Genomic DNA, 26709 nt, shown 5'->3' on the forward strand with positions numbered 1-26709 from the left:
GATCAACTGGATATAGAAAACATTATTAAATTAAAATGACTAAACAATTTTCTTAAAAATGCAGATTCTCACTAAAAGCTAATGCTAAGAATTTTTTTCAAAAAAATCTTTGTACTAATTACATTCTAGAGAGATAAATTTGATGCAGGATTGGAGAATCTCTTGTTCTCTCCTATATCTGCGAATTCTGTCCTTTCAAATCAATGCAAAGAAAGGCTGAATAGCTGCCTGACTAGAGATAACATCTTCACTAGTTCTGCTATCGAATTCAATAGGTAAAATGTTGGTTGCTATAGCCCAATATATTATAAAGGCACAAAAAGGAATCTTAATACTCCTAACTGAAGTGAACAGCCGGTATTACAAAGTACACCTATGATTAATCAAAAAAAAATAACCAGATTTATTAAAGATTTGAGAGAGAAACCCTTTCTTGTTACTTGTGGACAGGAAGTCCATCTGAGATATTTATATAGGTCTTGCCTGAAAATTCTTGAATATGCCATGTCTCTATCCATGGGTGAAAGTAACTTAAAGGACTTGGTACGCAGGATAGTTGGGATCCTGGCCAAGGTGGTGGTGGGGACCTTCGGGCCCCCGGAAGGGGTGGGGCCTCGGGCAGAAGGGGCAGGGCTGGGGCCAGACTCCCCCAGCCAGCCCTTCAGCGCTGCCCGGGGCTCTGGCTGTGATTTAAAGGGTCCGAAGCTCTGGCTGCTGCCGCAGTAGCAGCAGCCGGGAGCCCCAAGGCTCCAGTGGTGATTTAAAGGGCCGGGGGCTCCAGCTGCTGCCAGGAGCCACGGGCCCTTTTAAATCATTGGGCTCTGGGGTAGCTGCCCCTTCCCTCCCCCCGTCGGCAGTCCTGCTGGTACAGTGCTTACAGCGCTGCCACAGCAGCGCTCTAATGTCGGCTGTGTACCGGCCTGTACCAGCAGCCACTTTCTTACCAGTATGCCATACTGGCCTACTTTCGCCTCAACCTCTATCTCAAATACATATAAATAACCTGCAGTGGAATTCAACTCTCTCTGGGGTAAGGAGCAGCAATAGCTCATAGCAGTTGAAGACCATTTGAATTATACTATATCAGATTAAAACACAAACTCTAGGGTGAATTTAGGTAGGCAAAGTTTCATTATCCAAATAGGCCAGGCCACTGGGACTAGCAAATTTATTCTTCTGCAAATTTACCATGTGCTCTTTAATGACCACAAGTGGCAGAAAACCTTTGTTAAACTGTCCATCCAAATAGTGGCCCTGCAGATTGGGAGGGAGGTTTTAGAGAGGCTGGAAGTGCTGGACATTTGTAAGTCTGGTCTACGCCTAAAAGTTTAGGTCAACCTAGCTCCGTCACTCAGAGGTGTAAAAAGTCACACCCCTGAGATATGTAGTTAAGCCAACTTAAGCCCTGGTAAAGGGCAGATCTACACTAACCCCCCAATTCGAACTAAGGTACGCAACTTCAGCTATGTGAATAACATAGCTGAAGTTCGAAGTACCTTAGTTCGAACTTACCTCGGTCCAGACGCGCCAGGCAGGCTCCCCTGTCGACTTCGCGGTACTCCTCTCGCCGAGCTGGAGTACTGCAGTCGACGGCGAGCACTTCCGAGTTCGACTTATCTCGTCCAGACAAGACGCGATAAGTCAAACCCAGAAGTTCGATTTCCTTGCCGCCGAACTACCGGGTAGTGTAGACCTACCCAAAGAAACTGCTACATTGACGGAAGAATTCTCTTGAGGGGGTGGATTTACTAAAGTGCCAGAAAAACCCTTCTGTCAGTGTAGCAAGTGTCTACACTACAAGTGCTGTAGTGTACATATCTTGATGCATTCAAAATGCACGTAGAACATCTTTCTTAAATGTTCATTATTCCCACAATTATACAAAAAGACTTTTCCTGAATATTTTGGTGGCTTTTTATTATTACAAGGAAGTCTGTGGGAATTTAAAAGATGTTAACACAAACAACTGTACACCTCAAGTTTAAAGTTAACTGAATTATATTCCGTTTAAAGAATGTATTTACTTAAGAAAAACTGGAGAAGGGTTTATAATTACACAAATTCTAGTCAAATATTTCACAAAATTACTAGCTTTTAAAACTATCTTGAAATAATTGAAAAAGCAAGCATGGATGTAGCCTTCTGATTCAATGAGTGGACTCTTCTTGGGCATACGTTTTGAGTTGAGGGGGCACTGACCCTCATCCAAGCTCAGTGTGGAAGGAAAGGGCTGGAGAGTGAGCCCACTGGCATTGCAACCTGGCACACAGGTACACAGCACTACTCGGGTTTGGCCCGGCTGCCCTCTATCATGATCGAGGGGCAGCTGGGCCAAATTTGAGTGAGTGGAATTGGAACCCGGAATAAGGGATCACAGTGCCACTCAGCTCTGGTACCTTTGGTTTCATGATTTCTGTGGGTGAAGCCGAATCCCTGAACCCACACTAAAGCTGCCTCTGTGGAAAAGTGACCAAAATGCAATGCTTTTCCAGCCCTTTTTGCTACAGATAGTAAAGCCACCAGCATATAAACACACATTGAAAGTTCTTTTAAAGAAAAAAGCCCACAATACACCAAACTTGAAAATGGAAGTAAGTTAGACACAAACAAGAAGAGTACAATAAATAGAATTTAACTCCTCTTCTCGTTTCTTAACTAGAACTCTATTTGAATATTCTTTATACTACTGTATTTTCTCAGAAATGTTTTTAAGTCTTAGGGAAAAAGTGTTGGATTGTATTGAATACTACTTAAATCTTCTATCTACTATGTTTCTTTTAAATTTGGCGTGGTACTATAGATTTCAAATAATTACAGTTTTTTGAAAGATGACAATAAGAAACTTCCAAATATTAGAAATAAATATTTCAGGACAAAAAAAATGACACAGAAGAATATGGAGTTATTTAAAATCTCCAGTTAACTGATCATCAGTAAGAAAATTAATGGAGAACAGAAGTCACAGAACAAGCTTTTATCATCTTTTCACGGTCCTTGACAAATGACCAATGTTAAATATGGACGAACAGGAAGATCATTTATTTTTAATACAATTCAATTTGTTTTTAAACACGGAAACTTTATTTAAAGTGATTCCTATATAGATTTAGGAAATTCCACATATTGGGAAGAGTTGCACAAATAACTATAGATTATCTACTATCTGTTTCTGTTCACTACTTCCTACGAAAGTTGCATGCAAAAAAACAAGACTAGAATTAAATCCGTAAGTGTTTTTAAAATTGGTATTTTGTTACTAATTACTTGATATTGAAAATTTAACATTTAACTTGTTTCCTAAATTCCACTGAAAAACACTATCTTGGTTTAAGAAAAAAGTTATACAAGGCATACCCCAAACTGGAAAGGTTAGTAAATATTATACCCTGTTGTTAGAGGGACTGAAATACTCTGTTCACAGAACAGGTACAGCACAAATAGGGAAGCAGAGCAAGTTTTCCAATACTAATTTAACAAAAAACTACAATCCCCTAGAGCATGGGGTAGTCAATTATTTTTTTCAAGGTCTAAATTTCTTGGTCAAGGTATAGTCAAGGCCCACTCCCCCTAATTCCCCCCCACAATCTTCCCAATCACCTGGCAGCTCCCTGCCTGCACTGCCCAGAGAGTAAGGTGACCTTATTTCCCTAAACTGAAACAGGATGCATGGGGATGGACTGATCCACCTATCTCATAGAACTGGAAGGGACCCCGAAAGGTCATCGAGTCCAGCCCCCGCCTTCACTAGCAGGACCAAGTACTGATTTTGCCCCAGATCCCTAAGTGGCCCCCTCAAGGACTGAACTCACAACCCTGGATTTAACACGCTAATGCTCAAACCACTGAGTTATCCCCCCCACCCCCGTGTTGCTGCTTGCCCACTCCCCAAAAAACATTCCTCCGTGCCCCTAATTGAGACAAGTAGCAGAGATGGGGCGGGAGGGAGGAATGGGTATGGCCTGGGATCTGAGCAGCAAAGCAAGGAGTGAATGTATAAGAGTACTTTTGAGCTCGGATCCAGGAGGTGAAGCTGTTGGACTATGATCCAGTTAGTGGTGCATTGCCCCTTTGGGGGCTGAGATAGCAGAGGGGCAGCAAGGAGGCTCTGGGTAGCCGGAAGGACCAAGGAGACTCAAGAAAGTAGCTCTGGGGAGATGCGGGGAAGCTGAGATGTGGCAAAACAGGGTGACTGGAAGTGGACTGGGGAGGAAAAGAGGCTGGTTTGGGGGGGCGGGCTGGAGAGGGCTCTGGGGACTGGCCCTGAAGGTCGGGGGCAGGGTGGGGGACTCTGGGGATCACTCAGGAGCAGTCGGCACAAGGCCAGAGTGGGGGTGGCAGGAGGCATGAGGCCTCAGAGTGGGGTGGGAGGGTGGGCTCCAGGGACCACTTGAAGCACAAGCATGGCTTCAGTCCCATGCACAGAGGCGACACGTGGCTGTGGATAGTGGGAAGGCACAAATGAAAGGTTCGTGGGGGGTGGGGGTGGCATGCGCTTTCTTTCCCCCCCCCCCCCCCCTGAGTTTTCAAGACACCCAGCAGCAAGCAGGCAACACTCCCCCTGGCAGCAGCACTCTTCACGTGTCCCTGCAGCCACGAAGTGAGGAAGCAGGCCGAGTTCCTCCTCTTCCTGCCTATATGGGGCTGCTTCACCTTACCTGCTGCTGAAGTTCCACACGTTGCCTCTCACCTCTAGATGGTCTGCAAAGCAGGCACAGCACTGGGACTCCAGCAGCAGGAAAGGCAAAGCAGCCCCATGAGGGGGGTGGAGGAGGAGCTCACCTTCTGCTTCCTCTCTCTCTGCACAGGAGAGTGTGGCTGCCAGGAGTGCTGCCTCCTTGCTTCTGGGTATACCCTCCAGAGGCATCTGAAGCAATCCCAGGTGGGTGGGAAGGGGGGGGGGGAGGGGAAGAGAGAGAACCAGTGAGCCCACATGCCCCATCCATGCATCTCCTCTGCCCCTGCAGTCCACTCAAAAGCATCTGGCATTCCACATCTGGCAAGTGGTGTTCTCGTCCATCCTCCCTGTGCAAGGAAAAGGCCGGGGTAGAGACCGTCGAATCGTGGAAGTCAACGAATGGCTACGCAGGTGGTGTCGGAGAGAAGGCTTTGGATTCTTCGACCATGGGATGGTGTTCCAAGAAGAAGGAGTGCTAGGCAGAGACGGGCTCCACCTAACGAAGAGAGGGAAGAGCATCTTCGCCAGCAGGCTGGCTAACCTAGTTAGGAGGGCTTTAAACTAGGTTCACCGGGGGAAGGAGACCAAAGCCCTGAGGTAAGTGGGGAAATGGGATCCTGGGAGGAAGCACAAGCAGGAGAGCGCAAGAGGGGAGGACTCCTGTCTCATGCTGAGAAAGAGGGACAATCGATGAGTTATCTTAAGTGCCTATACACAAATGCAAGAAGCCTGGGAAACAAGCAGGGAGAACTGGAAGTCCTGGCACAGTCAGGGAACTATGATGTGATTGGAATAACAGAGACTTGGTGGGATAACTCACATGACTGGAGTACTGTCATGGATGGATATAAACTGTTCAGGAAGGACAGGCAGGGCAGAAAAGGTGGGGGAGTTGCGTTGTATGTAAGAGAGGAGTATGACTGCTCAGAGCTCCGGTATGAAACTGCAGAAAAACCTGAGAGTCTCTGGATAAAGTTGAGAAGTGTGAGCAACAAGGGTGATGTCGTGGTTGGAGTCTGCTATAGACCACCAGACCAGGGGGATGAGGTGGACGAGGCTTTTTTCTGGCAACTAGCAGAAGTTGCTAGATCGCAGGCCCTGGTTCTCATGGGAGACTTTAATCACCCTGATATCTGCTGGGAGAGCAATACAGCGGTGCACAGGCAATCCAGGAAATTTTTGGATAGTGTAGGGGACAATTTCCTGGTGCAAGTGCTGGAGGAACCAACTAGGGGCAAAGCTTTTCTTGACCTGCTACTCACAAACAGAGAAGAATTAGTAGGGGAAGCAAAAGTGGATGGGAACCTGGGAGGCAGTGACCATGAGATGGTCGAGTTCAGGATCCTGACACAGGGAAGAAAGGAGAGCAGCAGAATACGGACCCTGGACTTCAGAAAAGCAGACTTTGACTCCCTCAGGGAACAGATGGGCAGGATCCCCTGGGAGAACAACATGAAGGGCAAAGGGGTCCAGGAGAGCTGGCTGTATTTTAAAGAATCCTTATGGAGGTTGCAGGAACAAACCATCCCGATGTGTAGAAAGAATAGTAAATATGGCAGGCGACCAGCTTGGCTAAACAGTGAAATCCTTGCTGATCTTAAACGCAAAAAAGAAGCTTACAAGAAGTGGAAGATTGGACAATTGACCAGGGAGGAGTATAAAAATATTGCTCAGGCATGCAGGAGTGAAATCAGGAAGGCCAAATCACACTTGGAGTTGCAGTTAGCAAGAGATGTTAAGAGTAACAAGAAGGGTTTCTTCAGGTATGTTAGCAACAGGAAGAAAATCAAGGAAAGTGTGGGCCCCTTACTGAATGAGGGAGGCAACCTAGTGACCGAGGATGTGGAAAAAGCTAATTTACTCAATGATTTTTTTGCCTCTGTCTTCACGAACAAGGTCAGCTCCCAGACTGCTGCACTGGGCAGTACAGCATGGGGAGAAGGTGACCAACCCTCTGTGGAGAAAGAAGTGGTTCGGGACTATTTAGAAAAACTGGACGTGCACAAGTCCATGGGGCCGGATGCGCTGCATCCGAGGGTGCTAAAGGAGTTGGCGGGTGAGATTGCAGAGCCATTAGCCATTATTTTTGAAAACTCATGGCGATCGGGGGAGGTCCCAGATGACTGGAAAAAGGCTAATGTAGTGCCCATCTTTAAAAAAAGGGAAGAAAGAGGATCCGGGGAACTACAGGCCAGTCAGCCTCACCTCAGTCCCTGGAAAAATCATGGGGCAGGTCCTCAAGGAATCAATTATGAAACATTTAGAGGAGAGGAAAGTGATCAGGAACAGTCAGCATGGATTCACGAAGGGGAAGTCGTGCCTGACTAACCTAATTGCCTTCTATGATGAGATAACTGGCTCTGTGGATGAGGGGAAAGCAGTGGATGTGTTATTCCTTGACTTTAGCAAAGCTTTTGATACGGTCTCCCACAGTATTCTTGCCGCCAAGTTAAAGTAGTATGGGCTGGATGAATGGACTGTAAGGTGGATAGAAAGCTGGCTAGATCGTCGGGCTCAACGGGTAGTGATCAATGGCTCCATGTCTAGTTGGCAGCCGGTTTCAAGCGGAGTGCCCCAAGGGTCGGTCCTGGGGCCGGTTTTGTTTAATATCTTTTTTAATGATCTGGAGGATGGTGTGGACTGCACTCTCAGCAAGTTTGCAGATGACACTAAACTAGGAGGTGTGGTAGATACACTAGAGGGTAGGGATCGGATACAGAGGGACCTAGACAAATTAGAAGATTGGGCCGAAAAAAACCTGATGAGGTTCAACAAGGACAAGTGCAGAGTCCTGCACTTAGGACGGAAGAATCCCATGCACTGCTACAGACTAGGGACCGAATGGCTAGGTAGCAGTTCTGCAGAAAAGGACCTAGGGGTCACAGTGGACGAGAAGCTGGATATGAGTCAACAGTGTGCTCTTGTTGCCAAGAAGGCTAACGGCATTTTGGGCTGTATAAGTAGGGGCATTGCCAGCAGATCGAGGGACGTGATCGTTCCCCTTTATTCGACATTGGTGAGGCCTCATCTGGAATACTGTGTCCAGTTTTGGGCCCCACACTACAAGAAGGATGTGGAAAAATTGGAAAGAGTCCAGCGGAGGGCAACAAAAATGATTAGGGGTCTGGAGCACATGACTTATGAGGAGAGGCTGAGGGAACTGGGATTGTTTAGTCTCCAGAAGAGAAGAATGAGGGGGGATTTGATAGCAGCCTTCAACTACCTGAAGGGGGGTTCCAAAGAGGATGGAGCTCGGCTGTTCTCAGTGGTGGCAGACGACAGAACAAGGAGCAATGGTCTCAAGTTGCAGTGGGGGAGGTCCAGGTCGGATATCAGGAAAAACTATTTCACTAGAAGGGTGGTGAAACACTGGAATGCGTTACCTAGGGAGGTGGTGGAGTCTCCTTCCTTGGAGGTTTTTAAGGCCCGGCTTGACAAATCCCTGGCTGGGATGATTTAGCTGGGAATTGGTCCTGCTTTGAGCAGGGGGTTGGACTAGATGACCTCTTGAGGTCCCTTCCAACTCTGATATTCTATGATTCTATGATTCCAAATTTAGACTGCAGTCTGCCTATTGACTACCCCTGCCTGAGAGGAATCACAACCAAAACGGGGGCTATTGAGTCCCCATCCCATTTTAATCCTTTACTTCTTTCTAAGATTAGAGAAAGTGCCCTCCCTGTCACTCTTTGACTGACAGAGAACGTTAATAGGCAGCGATATCTAAAGTTCAAGAATGAAGATATTTAAAAACAGAGACTTGGACTGGAGAATATATCAGTCTGGTTGAAAGGTGTGGTACTGAATTCTCCCAATATTCCTACTAGTAATCACTACCTTAGTGACTGGCCAACGCCAGGAAGGTCTATGTTGTCCAGATTGGTGGATCCCTGACTAAATATTTATCTGCACTAGGTTTTTGCACTGGTATAGCTGCAACAGTATAAGAAATGACTTGGAAAGGGTAAGCTGTATCACTACAAGTCACTTGTTTTTTGCACCAATGTATCTGCACTGGTGGGGAAAATTAAATAAAAACACCATAATATAGATAAGCCCTTGAAGATGGAATTTCTGACATAGCTAATATATTTCCCTTTGTCAACATTATTACATTTCTTTTCTATGCCTCCTTTAACAGATTGGCTCTTGATGACATCTTCAAGAAACGTGTCTGGATGTTCTCTGATGCCATTTAAGCTGCTGGGTTATTGTGGTACTTTGAAAAATTAAATTTTAAAAGGAATATGTCTATTTTAAAATGTGAATTTATCAAAATGCGAGCTTCAATTAAAAAGTTTGTAAGAATAAAGTTACCAGCAGAATATACTAATTAGAAAACGATTTACTTTGTGTAAATAAAAAAATAAAATGGCTGAAATACTAAGGAAGTTAGGTTTAAGAATAGGATCTTATTTTTATGAATGGTTGAAATTGTACTGCAAGGTAAGTACTGTGTACATCAGTGAACTATACTGAACCAATTGAGCATTAGGAGACTTTGAGCATTCATTTTTCTAAAGCGGTCTTCTAACTGATATTGGGAATATAGAGCCTTTAAAGAACATAACTATGTGTGAAGGAATAAGGGATAACAATCCTCTGGATCAGAATGCCTGGAGTTGGCATGGCATGGCTACCTGATCAGACCACCTGCACCCAAGGAAAGAAGTGGAACTTAATTAGCTGACCCTTATAAAAGAGGGCAGCAGGAATCCAGAAAGGAGACTGCAACGTTCTCCAGGAAGCCAAATGCCTGGGCTGGTGCTCCCAACCAACTGCCACAGGAAGTACTGCTGAAAGAAACTGTTCTGAAAACTAAATGGACAAGAGGACAGTCCTTGAGGGCTCAGGCTCTGAGGTAAGAGCCAGGAAATCTTGTTACAGGCATTACTGGTGCAAGAGACGGACTGGAGGGAAGGCACTGCTATGCTTGCACAGACTTAGAAGTAAGAGTTTGCAAGGGGTGGGACTGTGTTCGTAAAGTAAGCTCAATTAAAGAAACTACCCCAGCTAAAGATAGTTTCCCAGGACTACTTGAGAGAAACAGATGAGGGTTCTCCCAGGGAGCGAGCTGACAGGAGAAAGGAACTACAAGATAGGCCCAGTCTATTACACAGTGAAAGAAACTTCATGAGAAAGAAAGCAATGGGGCACCAGGTGGGAGTTAAGACAAAAGAACCGAGTCAAATAACTGATAATATTATATTTCAATTCAGAGGATTGTAAAGCTTGTTTAATAATGTTCAGGTAAATTATTTCAAGGAACACACATTTTACATTTCAATATTAAATCTACATGGTACAATTAATGCACAATAAATCTCTCACTGCTATTACAATGTAAAATTAAGATCTGTTGGTATCTCTCTTCAACGCTGAGTATCAAAACCAGGTAAATATGCCATTAATGTACCCTTGTTCACTAAAAATCTTACCTTCTCTGGATTTCCAACTCTTCATGTGATGGGCCATTTTGCACTTGGGTGGGGAGCTGTGAATTCTGTCGAGGCAATGTTGGACCTGTGAGTGAAGATTAGAAGTGAATGTAGCTTCAACTTTCAAATTACAAAGGCACAGGAAAATAGGAGAGCAAACACATGGAGTTACCTATTTTTTTTTTTCTTTCTAGCAAAATGAAACAAGCTCCATAACACAATATAGCAAATGAAAACGGCAACAAATTGTTTTATGTATTCCCAGACAGATTTTATTTGAAATGGATGAAAGAGTTCAACTGGAATGCAAAAATAAAGTTTTACATATGATGAGACTTAGCACTAAACACATGTATTCAATAAGCTTTGAATAGGCTCACAAATTTGAGATTTTCTGAGACAATAAACACACACTTTTGGGAAAAGGGGAAGACTCAAAGAATTCAAAAACTCACCTAAAAAGAACACTGGAAACAAAAAACAGGAGAGAAAAAACATCAGAAGCTTATCACCATACTGACAGTATGAAGATAAAAATTTGTTCCTCAAGTTGCACTGAAATTTACTTGCCACATTTTAGCTTGTCATCTTGGATCAAATGTAAATTCCTTGGACTAAATGTAAATTTTTGCTAATTATGTCTAACACATTTATCTTAAACGCTGAATTTGCAGTTGGAGCTTAGAAATGTCACTTTCAAGGACACAGACAACTTAAAAAGTACATTATTTTTTCTTTAAACTTACTGTTAGAAGTAACACCTAAGATTACTGTATAAAGTGATTAGTGGAAAAAAGTCATTTTGCTTTGTACATTTGGCAACACTTCATATGTAGTAATTTTCACTGACTACTCTGTATAGTCAGTCCATTTCCTCTTTTGTATGTGTGGGTCTCACATAGCAATAGAAGTGATTAGAATTTTTATAATAGGAAAGTGTCATCCTAAAACCACAAAATTTAGCATTAGGATTCAAAGTACTACCTTAAACCACTCATAACTTATTTTTAACTGACTAGATAGTCAATGTGTTCACTTAAATATGGTGCACTATATACCTAGTTTTACTCTGTGGTCTCAATTTTTCTAAGTTCTCTATCAGGGACAAAATAATCTGTATAGGAGTTAGTTTTGATTCACATCCTTCCTCAAACCAAGGGAATGTCTTGAAAGACCAGTCTTATAGCTTTCACTATTTACTCTGTACTTGTTCTCAGGTTAAATTGAGGTTATAAAAGATTAATAAATATTATATCATATGTGGATGTTCACTATAGCTCCCACTGAAGTAGAAATGTAAAATTATATATTTAATATGTAATGATTTTAGGAATTGCTTGCTATACTCCAAATTGTGTTCCATTATAAATTAGATGACTGACCTATTTATTTAAAAAAAAAAAAAAGTGTTCCATGTTTTCCCAAGTATCCTCAGATATTTCCTATTTTGAGCCAAATAAAGAATTGTTTTGATTTTGACTTTTATATGGCAGTCATACCTAGACATAGTGTGGCTCCCAATACCACCATTTAAAAAAAAAAAAAAAAAAAACCCACCCAAAAAAGCCTTATTTGCATCATAAGCAGATACACTCTGTGGCGAAAAATATGAAGAGTACAATATAATTCCTTAGACATGTCTCAAAGGATACAATGTATTGTTTACCAGTTGGATATCCAACTGAGTTTTTGAAATGTGACAGACAAGGTATCATCCAAGAGAAATAACATTTAAAATATAAAAATAGCAAAGGGGTATTAGACTGTGTGGGTATGATGTTCTCTAAACTATCAATTAAGCAAGGGAAAACAGATTGCTTAGGTCACTGGGGAAAGAGGCTAACCTAGTCAGAGACAAGAAAAGCTATGTAAATGTTAACAGACCATATTCAATAGGGAAGAAATACATGTGCATGTTATGGAAGGCATTAGCAGACACTTAGATACTCTTTTATTGTATATTCACTCTTGAATGTGAGCAAACATCTTTTGATCTGGTCCATGTCAAGAACATACTGAGGGTCCAGAACTCAATGAAAATTATACATACATTAAGCAAAAAAAATAAAAATAAAAAAAAAAAAAAATACATAAAAAGAATGCAGAGTAAAAGCTTACTCAATTGTGTTGTGATTGAGAAAATATGGTTGTCCATATACTGATAGGCGATGACTTCCGGTCTAAAGTGGTAATCAAGGATGTTCACACCTAAACAAAGGGACCTAAAAAGTATAAACAAGAAGGGTACAAGCCAAAGGTGGGGGGGGGGGAGGAGGAGGAGACTTTCAATGACTCAAAGTGGTGTGACTGAGCAGGGTTAATTGACTTGATGCAAATACATGCACCTGGCTCTACCACTGGGTTTACATCGCTGGTAGCACTGATGCAACTACAATTTTGCTGGAAAATGGGCCCAACGCTTTTTAGAACAAAGAAATATTAGCAGATTGAGGAAAGCTTTGGATAACTATAGTGTAAGAAATTGTGGCCGGGGTGGGGAGGCTCCAGTTAGAAGGCAATCATTGCATACATCAAGTATGCGCTCTGTCTGGTGCATGCATAAAATGTATGGGGAAAAATAGGGATGTGCGGAAATTAATTTTTGATTTTTATTATTATTGGATAGGCATTTTTATGGATTTCAATTCTGAAAAATAACGGAACAAGCCAGATTTGCTTATTTCTCCTAAAAACTCAAAAGGCATTTCAAATGTTGAACATCTGTTTTACATCCTGATCATTTTAAAGGACATAAAAAAAGCAAAAAGCTTTAAGCTCTTACAATCTCTATTTGAAAATAACCAGTGAAGTATATGTACAAATTTGAGTACAATATCTTGTGATAAATATACTGTTTCTCTAAAAGAGGATTTTGTACAATGCTATAAAAAAAACAGATGCCTTTGAAGAGATTTACCACGGCCTTAAAAGAACAGGGCAATTGTTTAGATAGTGTATCAGCATCTAAACTCCTGGAATAAAGCGTTTAGGAGAGGAGAAGATAGCACAGAAAGCCCATGTCGAAAGTGTACAGTGGACAAATGTTTTCATTCCTTATTCTTGCTTTTTAAAAAGTGTAATTTCATGCCTAGATTCTGCAAAAATAGTTAGAGAAGGAAAATTCCAATGAGATACATTCACTTTCATATTTTAAAAAAGGTCACAAAATTAAACAACAAAAAACCAGCCAGAAATATAAAAAATGGCTGGTTATGTTGAGGCAGCACAACAGGATATTTGCTGACTATCTGGTGCAAACTTAACACTGTTTTGTTTAAAGAATGCATCTGACACATAAAAGATGGCATGTTTACACAAGAAGGCGGCAGCATTGGTTCTATAGGAGTCAAATGTTTTTCTGGGGTCTGAAAATGTGTTTATTACTGCAGTTTTTTAAAAAACATTTTGCTCTAGCCTGAGTTTTTTTTAAAAAGTACCTGAAGCCAACTCTATTACAGCAGAAAATCCAGTATAGTATTTACAGAGGAGGGTATTCCTGTCCTTCCTGACTTAGTGCCTTATGAATACCATAATAAAAAAAATAATCTAAGTAACATCCCAGTAAATGAACTAGTGCAACTTCTGAACTGCATCTACAGTTTTCTGAGAAGATGTCTTTTTTCATTTAACATTCATGTTTCATGTTGCCCTCCAAGGCATCCTGAAAAATTAGAGTTTATTTCTGGTATGGGGAATTATTTCCATACAATAACTTAGAATTAATTCATTTAGATTACTTGCGAAACCTTCATCTCTCCACTCCTAACTTAAGACTTTACAATGTTAAAAGCACTTGTTTTTCTGAACAGGTAACAGTCAGCACTAAAGGGATTTGTTTACACTGACAGAAAATATTGGCAACAGGTGAAAATTAACTGGTTCAAGTACTTGAATTCTGTGTCACCTACAAGAAAATCATATCCACTGTTGTCCAAAAACTCAGTCTCATCCAAATAAATGTTTTTTGTCTTGACATAAAAATATTGACAGTGCATCTAAGGCTTTTTCTTCTCATGCAGCCCTATATTTCCTTCAAGAACTACTCCATGACAACCCTGTCTGCATTACAATGCAAAAGAGAGCTCAATTCCAAGAGCTAAATGATTTGACTCCAAAGGTGACTGCCTGCCTGCCAAAAGTTGCATGAAAACCTCAGTTCTAAGTGGAACTGTATGCTATTTTTGCCAGTGTAATCTGGAAAAAACTGAGGGGGGAAAATACCATACATAAAACATAGGGACTACATAATGCCTTTCCATTTCTCTCCTTGTGATGTACATAAATGCTTTCCTCATAGTCCACGTGAATTACATTTCCTGTACACAAACAGTTTATCAATAAACAAGACCATTTATTTATTAACAAAAAGCTATGTTTAATATAGGTAACGTTGCATCAGGACCCACTCCACAAACACAAGGCCTTAAAAGCATAGAAAAGAAAAGTTACTTACCTTACAGTAATTGTGGTTCTTTGAGATGTGGATCCTGTTGTTTTAGGTAGACCCTCCCTCAAAATTCAAAGCCCATGTTAGCTGAGGACTCTGGAAGTGGGAATGGAGCAAGGGTCTTGGGATCCACACTGACTAAACATCTCTAACAATCACAGTTACTGTAGGATAAGTAACTGTTCTCTTTGAGATGTTTCAGTGTGTATACCACCTTCGGTGACTGGCGAGCAGTATCCTATTGAGGATTCAGGGCATGAGGAGTATCAGCTGCGATAGAATGAAGGTCTCCCAAACCTGGCATCTGACTTGGCAACCAGGTTCTGTGCATAATGCTTAACAAACATGACTGGATTGCTTCACAAACATGACTGGACTGCTTCACATAGTAACTTTGCAGATTTCAGATACTGGCACATTGCAGAAGCATTTTCAGGATGCTGCTTGAGCTCTGGTGGAGTGAGCTTTAATAGTGGGAGTGGTACACCAGGTAGCTGGTAGCACAGAGATACAATGTATTATCCCATTTAGAAAGTCTTTGGGATTAAATGGCTTGTCCTTTGGACTGGCCAGCACACAGACATGGGGATGGTCTGAAAGATTTGGTCCTGTCAGTACAGTATCGAAGAACCCTGAAAATGGCCAAGGTGTGGAGTTTCTTCTGTCTGCATGGAATGTAGCCTTGAGAAGACACAAGAAAGTTGACTGATTCAAATAGAATTCCAAAACAACGTGAGAAGGAATTTTGCATGAGGAAGGATGAAACTACTACTGCTCAGTGGTACTTTACAGGGGAGTAGATCAACCTGAGCCAGTGCTCAGGTCTCAGGCAAAGTATGGCAAGCAACATCACATATGGATATGGCTTAACAATATAAGGCAGGTCCATACTGTCATCACTGGGTATGAAGTCGCAATGTTTGGTAACAACCAGAGAGTAAGGAAACTTAAGGTAAAAGTATCCCCTTCCTATGGTGGAATTCTTCCTGGCTCCTATGAACTCTATTGTCTGTGATGGGATGAGACACTATTTCTCTTATCAAAGGGGTAGCTGTGTTAGTCTGGATCTGTAAAAGCAGGGAAGAGTCCTGTGGCACCTTATAGACTAACAGACGTTTTGGAGCATGAGCATCCGAAGAAGTGGGCATTCACCCATGAAAGCTCATGCTCCAAAACAACTGTTAGTCTATAAGGTGCCACAGAACTCTTTGCTATTTCTCTTAGTTCACCAAGAGTCCCAGCCAGGTGAACGTGAGAAGGGCACAGCTGAAGCCTATCAAAGCTTCCTGATGTGATCTACCTCCCATCAGCAAATCATTCAGATACGGGTAGCCGTACATGCCCTGGTTCCTTAGGTGGGCTGCCCCTATGGGTAGGCATTTTATAAAAACTTTTAGTACCATGGAGAGTCCAAAGGGTGGTATCTTGTACTGATAATGGCTTGGCCCCACTGTGAATGTTGAGTACTTCCTCGGGGTTGGGTGGATGGCAATGTGGAAGTATGTCTCCTATAAGTTGAGAGCCACAAACCAGTCCTGAGCTTGAAGGGATGGAATAATGGAGGAAAGTATTGCCATCCTGAATCTGAGGTAGCATCTTATTTGTTTAGCTTTCTTAGGTCAAGGAGAGGACAAAGAATCCTTTTCTTCTTCAGAATGATTAAGTATCAGGAGTGCAGACCCCTTCCTCTGTACACCTTGAAACCTGTTCTACAGCTCCTAAGTAATGAGGCCACTTCCATTTGCAAAAGCCTCATGAGGAGGGTCCCTGAACAGGTATTGGGAAAGAGGGTTGGTAGGGGGCAGGGAATCGAACAGAATGGCACAGCCATGGACAACGATGCTCAATACCCATTTGTCAGCTGCAGTGTGCATCTATGCCTGATGAAAAGGGGCAAGCTGATTTCTGGAGGTCAGCTCCAAGGTGGTTTTGGTGTAGCTCCTGATTGTCTTGTCAAATCTGCTGCTCTTCATAGGGAGGTTAGTGCATGATGGAAGAGGTGATGCCAGGCTCCTACATGAATAGAGGGGTAAATTTCTGCATGAATACTGAGGCTGCAGACAGAGAGAAAGATGGCATTCTCTGTCTCTGAGGTGGCACTGGAAAGCTTATAGTATAGTGCTGGGATATACATGCTCTCAAAGAATATAGTGCCTCATCCATTAATATGCTAAATAACTCCACGCCTTCAAAGGCCAAGTCCTCGACTGTGGATGTGCATAAAATGTGCTTGAAGGCCTTGGACAGGACCTGGTAGCACTTTTCCACATGCCTGAAGGTCAAGGGGAGCAAGGCCAGGGTGTGCCATAAACTCTTTGCTGGGTATAAAATGCAATCACTGATTGGGAGAGCAATTCTTGTGGGGCGCAGAGGAACTGAAGATGTCAAACAATTTATGGGTGTTTTCTTGGATCACAGTATGTTTGCCCTCCTTGACAACAGTCACTGGAAAATCCGGAAGTCATCAACAGCGAGGTGTCGGGCCACAGTAATTGCTTCATCTGAGGATGATCAGGATTCTTTAGGCAGGAAACGTTGCAATGTCTTCCTCACTACCTCCGCTGCATCTTCAGGTGGTCTCCTCCTGGTTCTGGTGAGGGTGCTCCAGCAAACAATGCCATTGATGACCATAATCTTCCTCCTTTTTGCCAAGATATAGAAAGGAGCCCCACTCCAGAATCTGTGGGATGGTGGGCCTCAAAGTCAATATGGCCATAATGGTAGGTTGTACTGGTGCTGGCCAGACTGTGGGTGACCCATCTATTGCCAGTTCTGCACCGGGGCTCAGTACTATGTCTTCAGAGTACCAATCTTATCTCTCAGGTGATGGCTCCGCAGTCAAGGTATGGGGAGGAAGAGTGGCCCAGTAAGGAGCAGGAGAAAGCACTCCACAAACTGCAGTTCCAGTGGGCATGGTTCCAGCACTGATGTTAGTGGAGCTGGTATGGTTGTCAGCACTGTTGTCATTGTTAGGTCCAGCGCAGAGAGTAGCCGTGAGGAACTCTCAAAAGGTGTATCTTGTGATCAAGAAGGGTTCCAGTTCCAGGGCTGGAACACTAATTACTTTACATAAAGCTTCAGGCACTCATTACATTACATTACATAATTTGAACATATATTACATCTCAACTGAACTCATTACATTGCATAAAGCTTAAGAAAAATCTCCTCCCCTGACTTCCTGCTATGTCTGCCCCTTCTTAAAATGTCTCTGTAATCAGCATGGCCTTTCCTAGGACAAGAGGGTTAAAGCTTTCCTTAACACCCAGGATGAGGTTTGCACATCCTATTACACATCTTCTCCAGGAATGTAGTTATGAATACACATAATAGAAGCCCTGCTCCTTACCAACCCAGGGATAGGGTCTACATACCCCATCACATCCTGTTTAAAAGTTACTGAACTACACAGACTAAGAGCAACCTGCTGTATTTAAAAGTTAGCTCACTTCCTATAACATGCTGCAGCCTCATGTACTTTTAGAAATTGGACGCAGTCAGATATAGCTATGTCAGAAGGGTGGATGCCGGAACTCCAGCAGCACATCTCCCTACTCTGCTCTTTCCCCCTCTTGGACTCCCATCCCTGTATGAAGCATGCCTCAATATTCAATACCTGAAACCCAAATGTGTTACAAATGACAAAGGTGAAACTCCTGTACAGCATAGCTTAGCCAAAATAATTTAGTGATTATCATAGTTTTTACATTAAAAATGTTTAAAAGATTCTTCTCACTGTATGAAACACATGCAGTTATAACATGCCTCAGAGATCAGCAAAAGAATTTGAACTCTGAGATCTCTACTTCATACCTCTACCCGCTTCTGCTACAAAAGTAACTGATAGTGACTGGTCCAAAAATGACTAAAGCAGGGCTTGGCAAACTTTTTGGCCTGAGGGCCACATTAGGGAATTGAAATTGTATAGCAGGCCATAAATTTGGGGTTGGGGTATGGGGGGCAGGTGAGAGCTCTGGTTGGGGGTGCGGGCTCTGGGTTCGGGCAGGGGATGAGGAGTTTGGGGTGTAGGAGGCTGCTCTGGGCTGGGAACGAGGAGTTCAGAGGGTGGGAGGGGGGATCAGGGCTGGGGCAGAGGTGCGGGAAGGGATGCAGGTTCCACCTGGGGGTGTGGGCTCTGGGGTGGGGCTGGGGATGAGATGGTTAGGGTGCAGGAGGGTGCTCTGTGCTGGGATCGAGGGGTTTGGAGGGTGGGGTGGGATCAGGGCTGGGGTAGGGGGTTAGTGTAGGGGGAGAGGCTCATGGGTGCAGGCTCCAAGAGGTGCTTACATCAAGCGGTTCCCGGAAGTAGCAGCATATCCCTTTTCTGGCTCCTACGTGTGGAGAGGCGCCCAATCCTGCTAGTGCCAGAGCAGGGCCATGCCGCGGCTTCCGGGAGCCGTGTGGTGTGGTCCCCAACCCGGCACCCCGGCTGGAGTGCCAGAGAGGGTCAAGCCACGTGACCCCTGACCCAGAACCCCGGCTGGAGTGCCAGAGGGTGGCCGAGCCGAGCGGCCCCCGAGCCGGCGCCCCAGCTGGAGCGCTGGGCTGAGCCGCGTGGTGCGGCCCCCCGACCTGGTGCCCCAGTTGGAGCGCTGGAGCGGGGCAAGCCCCAGATTCCACTCCCCAGCAGGAGCTCGGGGGCCAGCTTAAAATGACTCACGGGCCAGATTCGGCCTGCGGGCCATAGTATGCCCACCCCCGCACTAGCGGAAGGCTTGTCACACACTTTGCCAGTGGGTTACACACAACTACTTAATTTTTTTCTAAAATAATCATAGAACTATAGGGCTAGAAAGGTCCGCAGGAGGTTAGACGGATGACTATCCAGCTTCCTTTTGAAAACCTCCAGCGAAGGAGCTTCCATGAGTTCCCTAGGCAGTCTGTTTCCTTCTCTTACTGTTCTTACAGTTAGGAAGTTTTTCCTGAGATTTAATCTAAATCTGCTATGCTGTAGTTTGCACCAATTGCATTTTGTCCTGCCCTCTGTAGCAAAAGAGAACTGTTCTCCATCTTTTTTATGGCAGCCTTTCAAGTATCTGAAGACCGCAATCATATCACCCCTTAATCTCTTCTTTTCCAAATAAAAAATACCCAGTTCCTTCAGCCTTTGCTCATGTGGCTTGCATTCCACCCCTTTGATCATCTTTGTTACCTCTGGATCCTTTCCAGTTTCTCTACATCCTTTTTATACATTAGTGACCAAAACTGGACACAGTGCTCCAGCTGAGACCTAACCAGCGCTAAGCAGAGTGGTACTATCACCTCCTATGATTTGTGTGCTATGCCTCTGTTAACCCAACCTAAAACTGCATTTTTTATTTTTATTTTTTTTGCAAAAGCATCGCATTGCTGATCATGTTGAAGTTGTGATCCACCACAAATCCCAGATCCTTCTCAGCAGTGCTTCTGTCAAGCCAGTTTCCCCCTATACTATATTTGTGCATTTAGTTTTTCTTCCCTAAGTATAGCACTTAACAAAATGAAATTCAGCAAAGACAAATGTGATCTATAATTCAGCTCTCCAATTTATCAAGATCCCTCTGAATTTTAGCTCTATCCTCCAAACTACTGGCAACCCCCCCACCTTCAGCTTTGTCTCATCTGCAAACTTGATCAGTATACTCTCTATACCTACTCTGACGGGTTGGATCACAGAAACCCCCTTGGGAGCTGCCACCTGATGTGCAAAGACTACCTCTGCCCCTGTTTTCCCTGCCAGCTCAGGACTCCAGCACCCAGTCTTGCTGAGCCAGACACTCCCATCTGCTCCAACACGGACCCAGGGTCTGAATCACTTGTCCCAAAGCTGCAAGTTTACCTGAAAACAGCTCACAGAAGTGTGCTGGTCTTTAGCACTCAGATGCCCAGCTCCCAATGGGGTCTAAACCCAGATAAACCCGTTTTACCCTGCATAAAACGTATGCAGGGCAAACTCATAAATTGTTCGCCCTCTATAACACTGATAGAGAGATATGCACAGTTGTTTGCTCCCCCAGGTATTAATACATACTCTGAGTAAATTACTAAATAAAAAGTGATTTTATTAAATACAGACAGTAGGATTTAAGTGGTTCCAAGTAGTAACAGACAGAACAAAGTAAGTCACCAAGTAAAATAAAATGTGCAAATGTATGCCTAATCAAACTAAATACAGATAAGTTCCTCACCAGTTCCCCAAGTGTTTCCTGATCAGGTACTTAACCTGGCGAATTCCTCCCTAAAGAAGCTAACCAAATGCCTCACAAAGCTTACTTAGAAACCAAGCAAGTATACAGCCCATATTCTTAACCTCAAGTAGAAAATGATATATATGTACAAATAGGATGAATAGATATAGTAGACCATAACCTTTACGGAGATATGTTACATGGTAAAGGCAGCACAAAACATATTCCAGTTATATCATACATACATTTATAAACACCCCCCCCCATGAAGCTTTATGGGGTACGCTGTCAGACCTACATCCGGGTCATTAATAAAGATGTTAAACAACATCAGACCCAGAACAGATCCCTGTGGAGCCCTACTTAAGACGTCTCTCCAATTCTACATCATTCGATTAATAGTTAGTCTTTGGTCGCAGTTGTTTAATCATCATGTTTATGTATCCACTTAATGGTAGTTCTGCCAAGCCCGCATTTCTCCAGCTTACTTATCAGAATGTCATGTGGGACTGTGTCAAAAGCCTTGCTGAAGTCCAGGTATATTATGTCCACTGCATTACCCTTATCTACTAAATCAGTTACCTGTCAAAGAAGGAAATCAAGCTGGTTTGGCATGATTTGCTCTTGGTAAATCCACAGTGGCTGCTAGTCATTACCCCTTAATGCTCTATAAACAAACATTGCCTATGAGTAACTCAGATTTTCTAAACAGGCACATGAAGAAGGAACATGTAAAGCAAAGCACAGACTGCAGAAATCAAATTTCTTGTAAATGGGATCCCTAAAAAGGTAAGACACTCCTACAAGATGAAAGCTGTAACACAACCTCCTCCTGTTTCAAGAAGCTTTAAATGATAACCGTACAAGATAATTCACAGTTGAGGTTTTCAAAGCAATCTAGGGGATTTAGACATTTCTTCCATTAAAATTAATGGAAGAGATATCTAAATCTCCTAATCCTACTTTGAAAATCTAAATCAAATTTAAAATCATTCAAAGATATCCCACCAAAATACCTACAAGAAATTAGCCAATTAATATCCAGACAAACTATAGATAACTGATATTTATTTTAAAAGCTAATTTGTGTTTTCTACCTCTATCCCATACTTTGTCGTAACTGTGAACTCTTAGAGGCGAAGATAGTTTTTATTTAAATTTGTGTGTTCGGACAATACCTCACACAGAGGGAATTACTTTAACTATCAGCTTCTATATTCTCGTGAAAGAAAAGTCAAACATTTATATTTCAACTTTGGTCTTTAAATGACTAAGCATAAAAAACCAAGTGTAGGCTTTTGGCTTTTTTAAAACAGTTTTATTCTCAACTATGGGAATAAAATTACTACTGTATACCTAGTGAATCTGTTTTTATTGATAAAAATCCTGTAGGAAAAGAAATTATTTAAAAAAAAAACCAAGGAGCTTTTAAAAATGTTTAAAGAGATTATAGTCTACTAGAATGTGTGATCACACACTCCAAACTCCTTTTTTAATACCTTCTTTTCATATCTGTAGTTGTACAAACAAGGCTCTAATGGGAAAAATATTCCATGACTTGCAATGATTACAATGCAGACAACCAGCACCACATCCAAGCACAGTTTTCTGCCAATTGTTGCATTTTTCTGCATATTTATATTTGGTCCATTTGCACTGTCATATGAATACATGTCTCCTAAATTGCCAACAATTAACAATGTTTTCACATTGCATTTGTTATTAAAATATATATTGGAAGTATTAGTGACAGAAACTTACAGAAAGTTTCCACAAAAGGAGTGTTGACATCATAAATTACTGCACTTGTTCTCTGCCCAACTCTCCAGGACAAATGTGAGCTCTAAATGATCAGTATTTACAGGATGTCAAGTTAGAGGTACAGCATCAACTATCCATGACATAGGGTTATGGGTTGGTTCAGTAATACAGAAAGGAGAAATTGTGCACTATCTTAGCAATCTTTAAATCATAACTGTTGAGGGGAGCAGGACGGGTGCCTACTTCACAGCTGGAACACATGCAAAACAGATGCACCAGAAAAGATACTACAGCAAATAAGGGATTAAATAAAAATTTAGAAAGCAAAGCGTGCTACATAATAAATACAAACTCTTATAGCATCTTTCAGAGATCTCAAAGTGCTGTGGAACCATTAAACTCCAAGCTCCTGTAAGACTGGTGTCAATTGGGTAAACTGAAGATTAAATGACTCACTCAAGACATCACATTAAATAATAGTAAGCATCAAAGTGAGGAATGGAATCCATGAGTCTCATATCTTAGTCCCTGCACAAGTCAATACTCCCTCCTCTTCTTAGCAAGAGACATTGGCCATAAGTAGGGCCCTACCAAATTCATAGCCATGAAAAATGTGTAACGGACCATGAAATCTGGTCTCCCCCATGAAATCTGGCTAGTGCAGGGGAGGGGCAGGACTGGGGGCTCCTACCATGCACCAGGCTCCAGCTGCTAGTTCTGGCTGGGCAGGGCAACAATGGGACTTCCACTCCCCCTGCAGGAGCCGCTCCCAGAGCTGGGTCAGACCCACCTCTGGGAACCTCGCCCTGCTGGTGGAAGCTCAATGGCTGCTGGCTGGAAGCTCAACTGTGAAAGCAGCACCGCCAGCAGAAGTGAGCGTGGCATGCTATGGTATTGGCAACCTTACTTCTGCGCTCCCGCCAGTAGCAATGCAGAAATGAGGGTACCAAAACCATACCATGCCACTCTTACTCCTGTGCTGCTGCTGGTGGCAGCCCTACCTTTAGAGCTGGGCACCCAGCCAGAAGCTACTGTTCTCCAGCTGCCCAGTTTGAAGGCAGTGCCACCATCATCAGCAGCAGCACCAGAAGTAAGGGTGGCAATACCACGACCCCCCTACAACAGCTTTGCAGCCCTCTGCCTCCACCACAACCATCTTTTGGCTCGGGACCCCCCTGGTTCCAACACTGTGAAATTTATGATTTTTTAAATCCTCTGATCGTTAATTTGATCAAAATGGACTGTGAATTTGGTAGGGCTCTAGCCATAAAGAAGGATGACCTATGGTACTCTTCAGTCAAATTCTGCTTTCATGTAGCAATTCAAGCATACACGGCATGAGTTACAACAAACAAAAAAACAGAGGCAGCATAGGAAGAGCTGACCTGGTAAAACAGACAGGCAACATTGCTATGCTTTGTCTACGCAATATTATTTTGTAAATATTTAGTAAGCATTATTTGGCTGCACTACAAATTTCAAAGACAAAATTCACGAGGCTGATATGTTTCCAGTAAAATGCTATATTATGACCTTCAAACAATAACCTACCATCCAAAGAGCAAATGCAGTTAGCCATTTTGAAATAGGTTCTCTTTGCAAGCTGTGCTATCATTGGGACAAAATGACGACTTAAAAAAAAAAAACCATCTGTTCCCAGTAAATTAAGTTTGTTCAATCATTCTGTCACTACTTTGCTCAAACCAACTGAAGAAAGAGGGGCATAAGCAAAATAGTGTCAGGATGACTGATTGACCATAATCACTTGCAGAACACATTCTGGAGTCTGTTTACAAGACCATATTATCTTCACAAGTTTAGCGCAGGAATGATAAATCACTAGATTTGGTAGTTCATTCATTCTGTGAACTCATGTTACTGTCACCAGAAGAAGAGCCAAAACGTTCATCCTTTATATTTTTAAATAATCTAAAATGCAAAAAATGCTCTTGTAATTACTGTAATTTTCTCAGCAAATATGTATCATTAAAGACCTTTTGTAAGGCTCTCTTTTTTACCAAAAGAATAAAAGTTATTAAAAAAGAATTCAGTGTTACTGGAAACAGTACAGCTATAACTCAGTCAACTAGGCAAGATCTATACAGCAATACTGTGGTTCAGGAAAGTGAGCTCTCTTTGGAAAAAGTGTTTTGAGATAGACGTAAACACATATGTAATTCACAGCGCAATCGTTTAATAATTAAAAACTGCTAAGTGGTCACGAGCTTAAGTAACATTAACATTAAATTAAAGTAGCCTATCCTAACCCACACTAAAATAGATTGTGAGGGATCTGTTATTCAAATCAAAATATGAAATATAGTTTTCAAAGGAAGAATGGATTGAAGGTAAATGGTGAGTAGACTGATGGGAAAGTATGAATCTTAGAATAGCAATAGTGAATTGTTTAGCTATTTCAAGGAAAGTTTACAGTCACATTTTGTGAAATGAAAACTTCCTCTCTCACATATTTTCCTCCACTAAAACTAAATTATTTTCAGGGACAGGAAAAAGAATTTGCCAGTGAAATTAATTTGATTTTGAGCTAACAGAAGGATCTGAGGACCTGTTATTACAAGAACATCAATCTCATTTTCCCCAAACAAACTAGCTGTTCCATCTACCTGATTTTATTTGAACAGAAGAGATTATATCACCAAGAGGATTTAGCAAGTGTGACATACAAATAAAAACAAAGCTTTATATTCAACACAACAAAATAACTTAATATTGATCATTAAAATTCCTCCTGAAGTAAATATTAGGAGTAGCTCAAGAGCATTTATTAAACAAGGAGCATTTGCAAGAGTTTCAAAACCAGAGTAAATATATATCTGTTTCAGTAAAGAGCACATAGCTCCTTCCTAGAAACTAGTTATTCCTATTAATAAATTACCGTATATACTTGTTCATAAGCCGAATCTTTTTGGGGAAAAAGTGACGCATCAAAGAGCGGGAGTCGGCTTATAAATGGGTCTACACCAAAATTTGATGATTTTAAACTCTATGGAATAATTGAATTGAATATCTAATACATTGTAATTTTGTTTACCTGGAGCATCTGCAAGCATGGAGCCCCTCAACTCCCATTGGCTGAGAACGGCGAACCACGGTCACAGGGAGCGGAGGGGCTCCATGCTTGCAGACGCTCCAGGTAAACAAAACATCCCACCAATGGCTTACCCTGACAGGCCGGGAGCCAAAGTTTGCCGACCCATTTATTGATGTCAATACTGCCTTTTAAAGTTGCAAAGGCTTTGTTTAGTGGACTAGATTGGCTTGAAATGGATCTCATAAGTCTCGAGCCAATATGAAAATATAATGTGCAGAATCGATGGAATCTCTAATAAAACTGAAATAGCCTGTTATCCCTATAGACATGCCAATCTACAGGGCTGCTTTGAAATAAACAAAGAACAATAATAATTTGACAGTGATAAAGCAGGTGACATTCCTATATAAAGTCCTACAAAATCTATAACTATAATAATCTATTTTCATACTAGTATTTAAAATGAACAATGGTGAAATCAAAAGAAAAAGGTCTTATGCAGCGTTCAAACTTAAAGTTGTTGAATATGCAGAAGCAAACAATAATTGCGCCGCTGCTCATGAATTCTGTATCAATGAGAAGCAAGTAAGAGAATGGTGAAAAAATAAAACACTAAAAGACATGCCAAGAAGCAAGAAAAAAATTTCCAATCAGGTGTGCTTCACTTCCTGAGCTAGAGAAAGGTTGTGAATGTCGACATTGTCACTAGAACTGGAATTCATCTGCGTGCTCTGCAAATGTCGAAAGACGACAAATACAAGTCAGTAAAACCGTCAATGTTTGTCGCATCAGCAGGTTGGTGTACTCGCTTCATGAACCGCCCTGGTCTCTGTCTTCATCACCGAACAAAGCGCAAAAATTGCCTAGAGATCTGGAAGAAACAATCAAATCTTTCCAAAGGTTTATTATAAATATCGAAAGAAATATGCATTTGAACGGTCACAAATAGGAAATATGGACGAAACACCAATGACATTCGATCACCCGAGCAATAGAACGGTAACTGGTGTTGGGTGAAAAATAAGTTTTAATTAAAACCACTGGCCATGAAAAAAAATCCATTTTACAGGGGTTTTTATCATGTTTGGCAAATGGATCAAAGCTCCCTCCCGTTATTTTTAAAAGAAAAACCTTGCCTAAAAACATGAAATTTCCTGCTGGTGTCATTG

The 26709-nt window shown here is 42.2% G+C and overlaps 1 protein-coding gene across 11 annotated transcripts in view; it reads right to left on the minus strand.

Moving 5' to 3' along the window:
• ENAH (ENAH actin regulator) overlaps positions 1–26709 on the minus strand; it is a 171905-nt gene that overhangs the window by 39850 nt on the left and 105346 nt on the right. For all 11 annotated transcript variants that reach the window (XM_054021362.1, XM_054021360.1, XM_054021368.1 and 8 more), the window contains exon 4: positions 10114–10198. In XM_054021362.1, coding sequence (XP_053877337.1) covers positions 10114–10198 — 85 coding nt within the window. The remainder of the gene's footprint in view (positions 1–10113; positions 10199–26709) is intronic.

This window comes from Malaclemys terrapin, chromosome 3 (assembly GCF_027887155.1).
Source record: "Malaclemys terrapin pileata isolate rMalTer1 chromosome 3, rMalTer1.hap1, whole genome shotgun sequence".
Lineage (NCBI taxonomy): Eukaryota > Metazoa > Chordata > Testudines > Emydidae > Malaclemys > Malaclemys terrapin.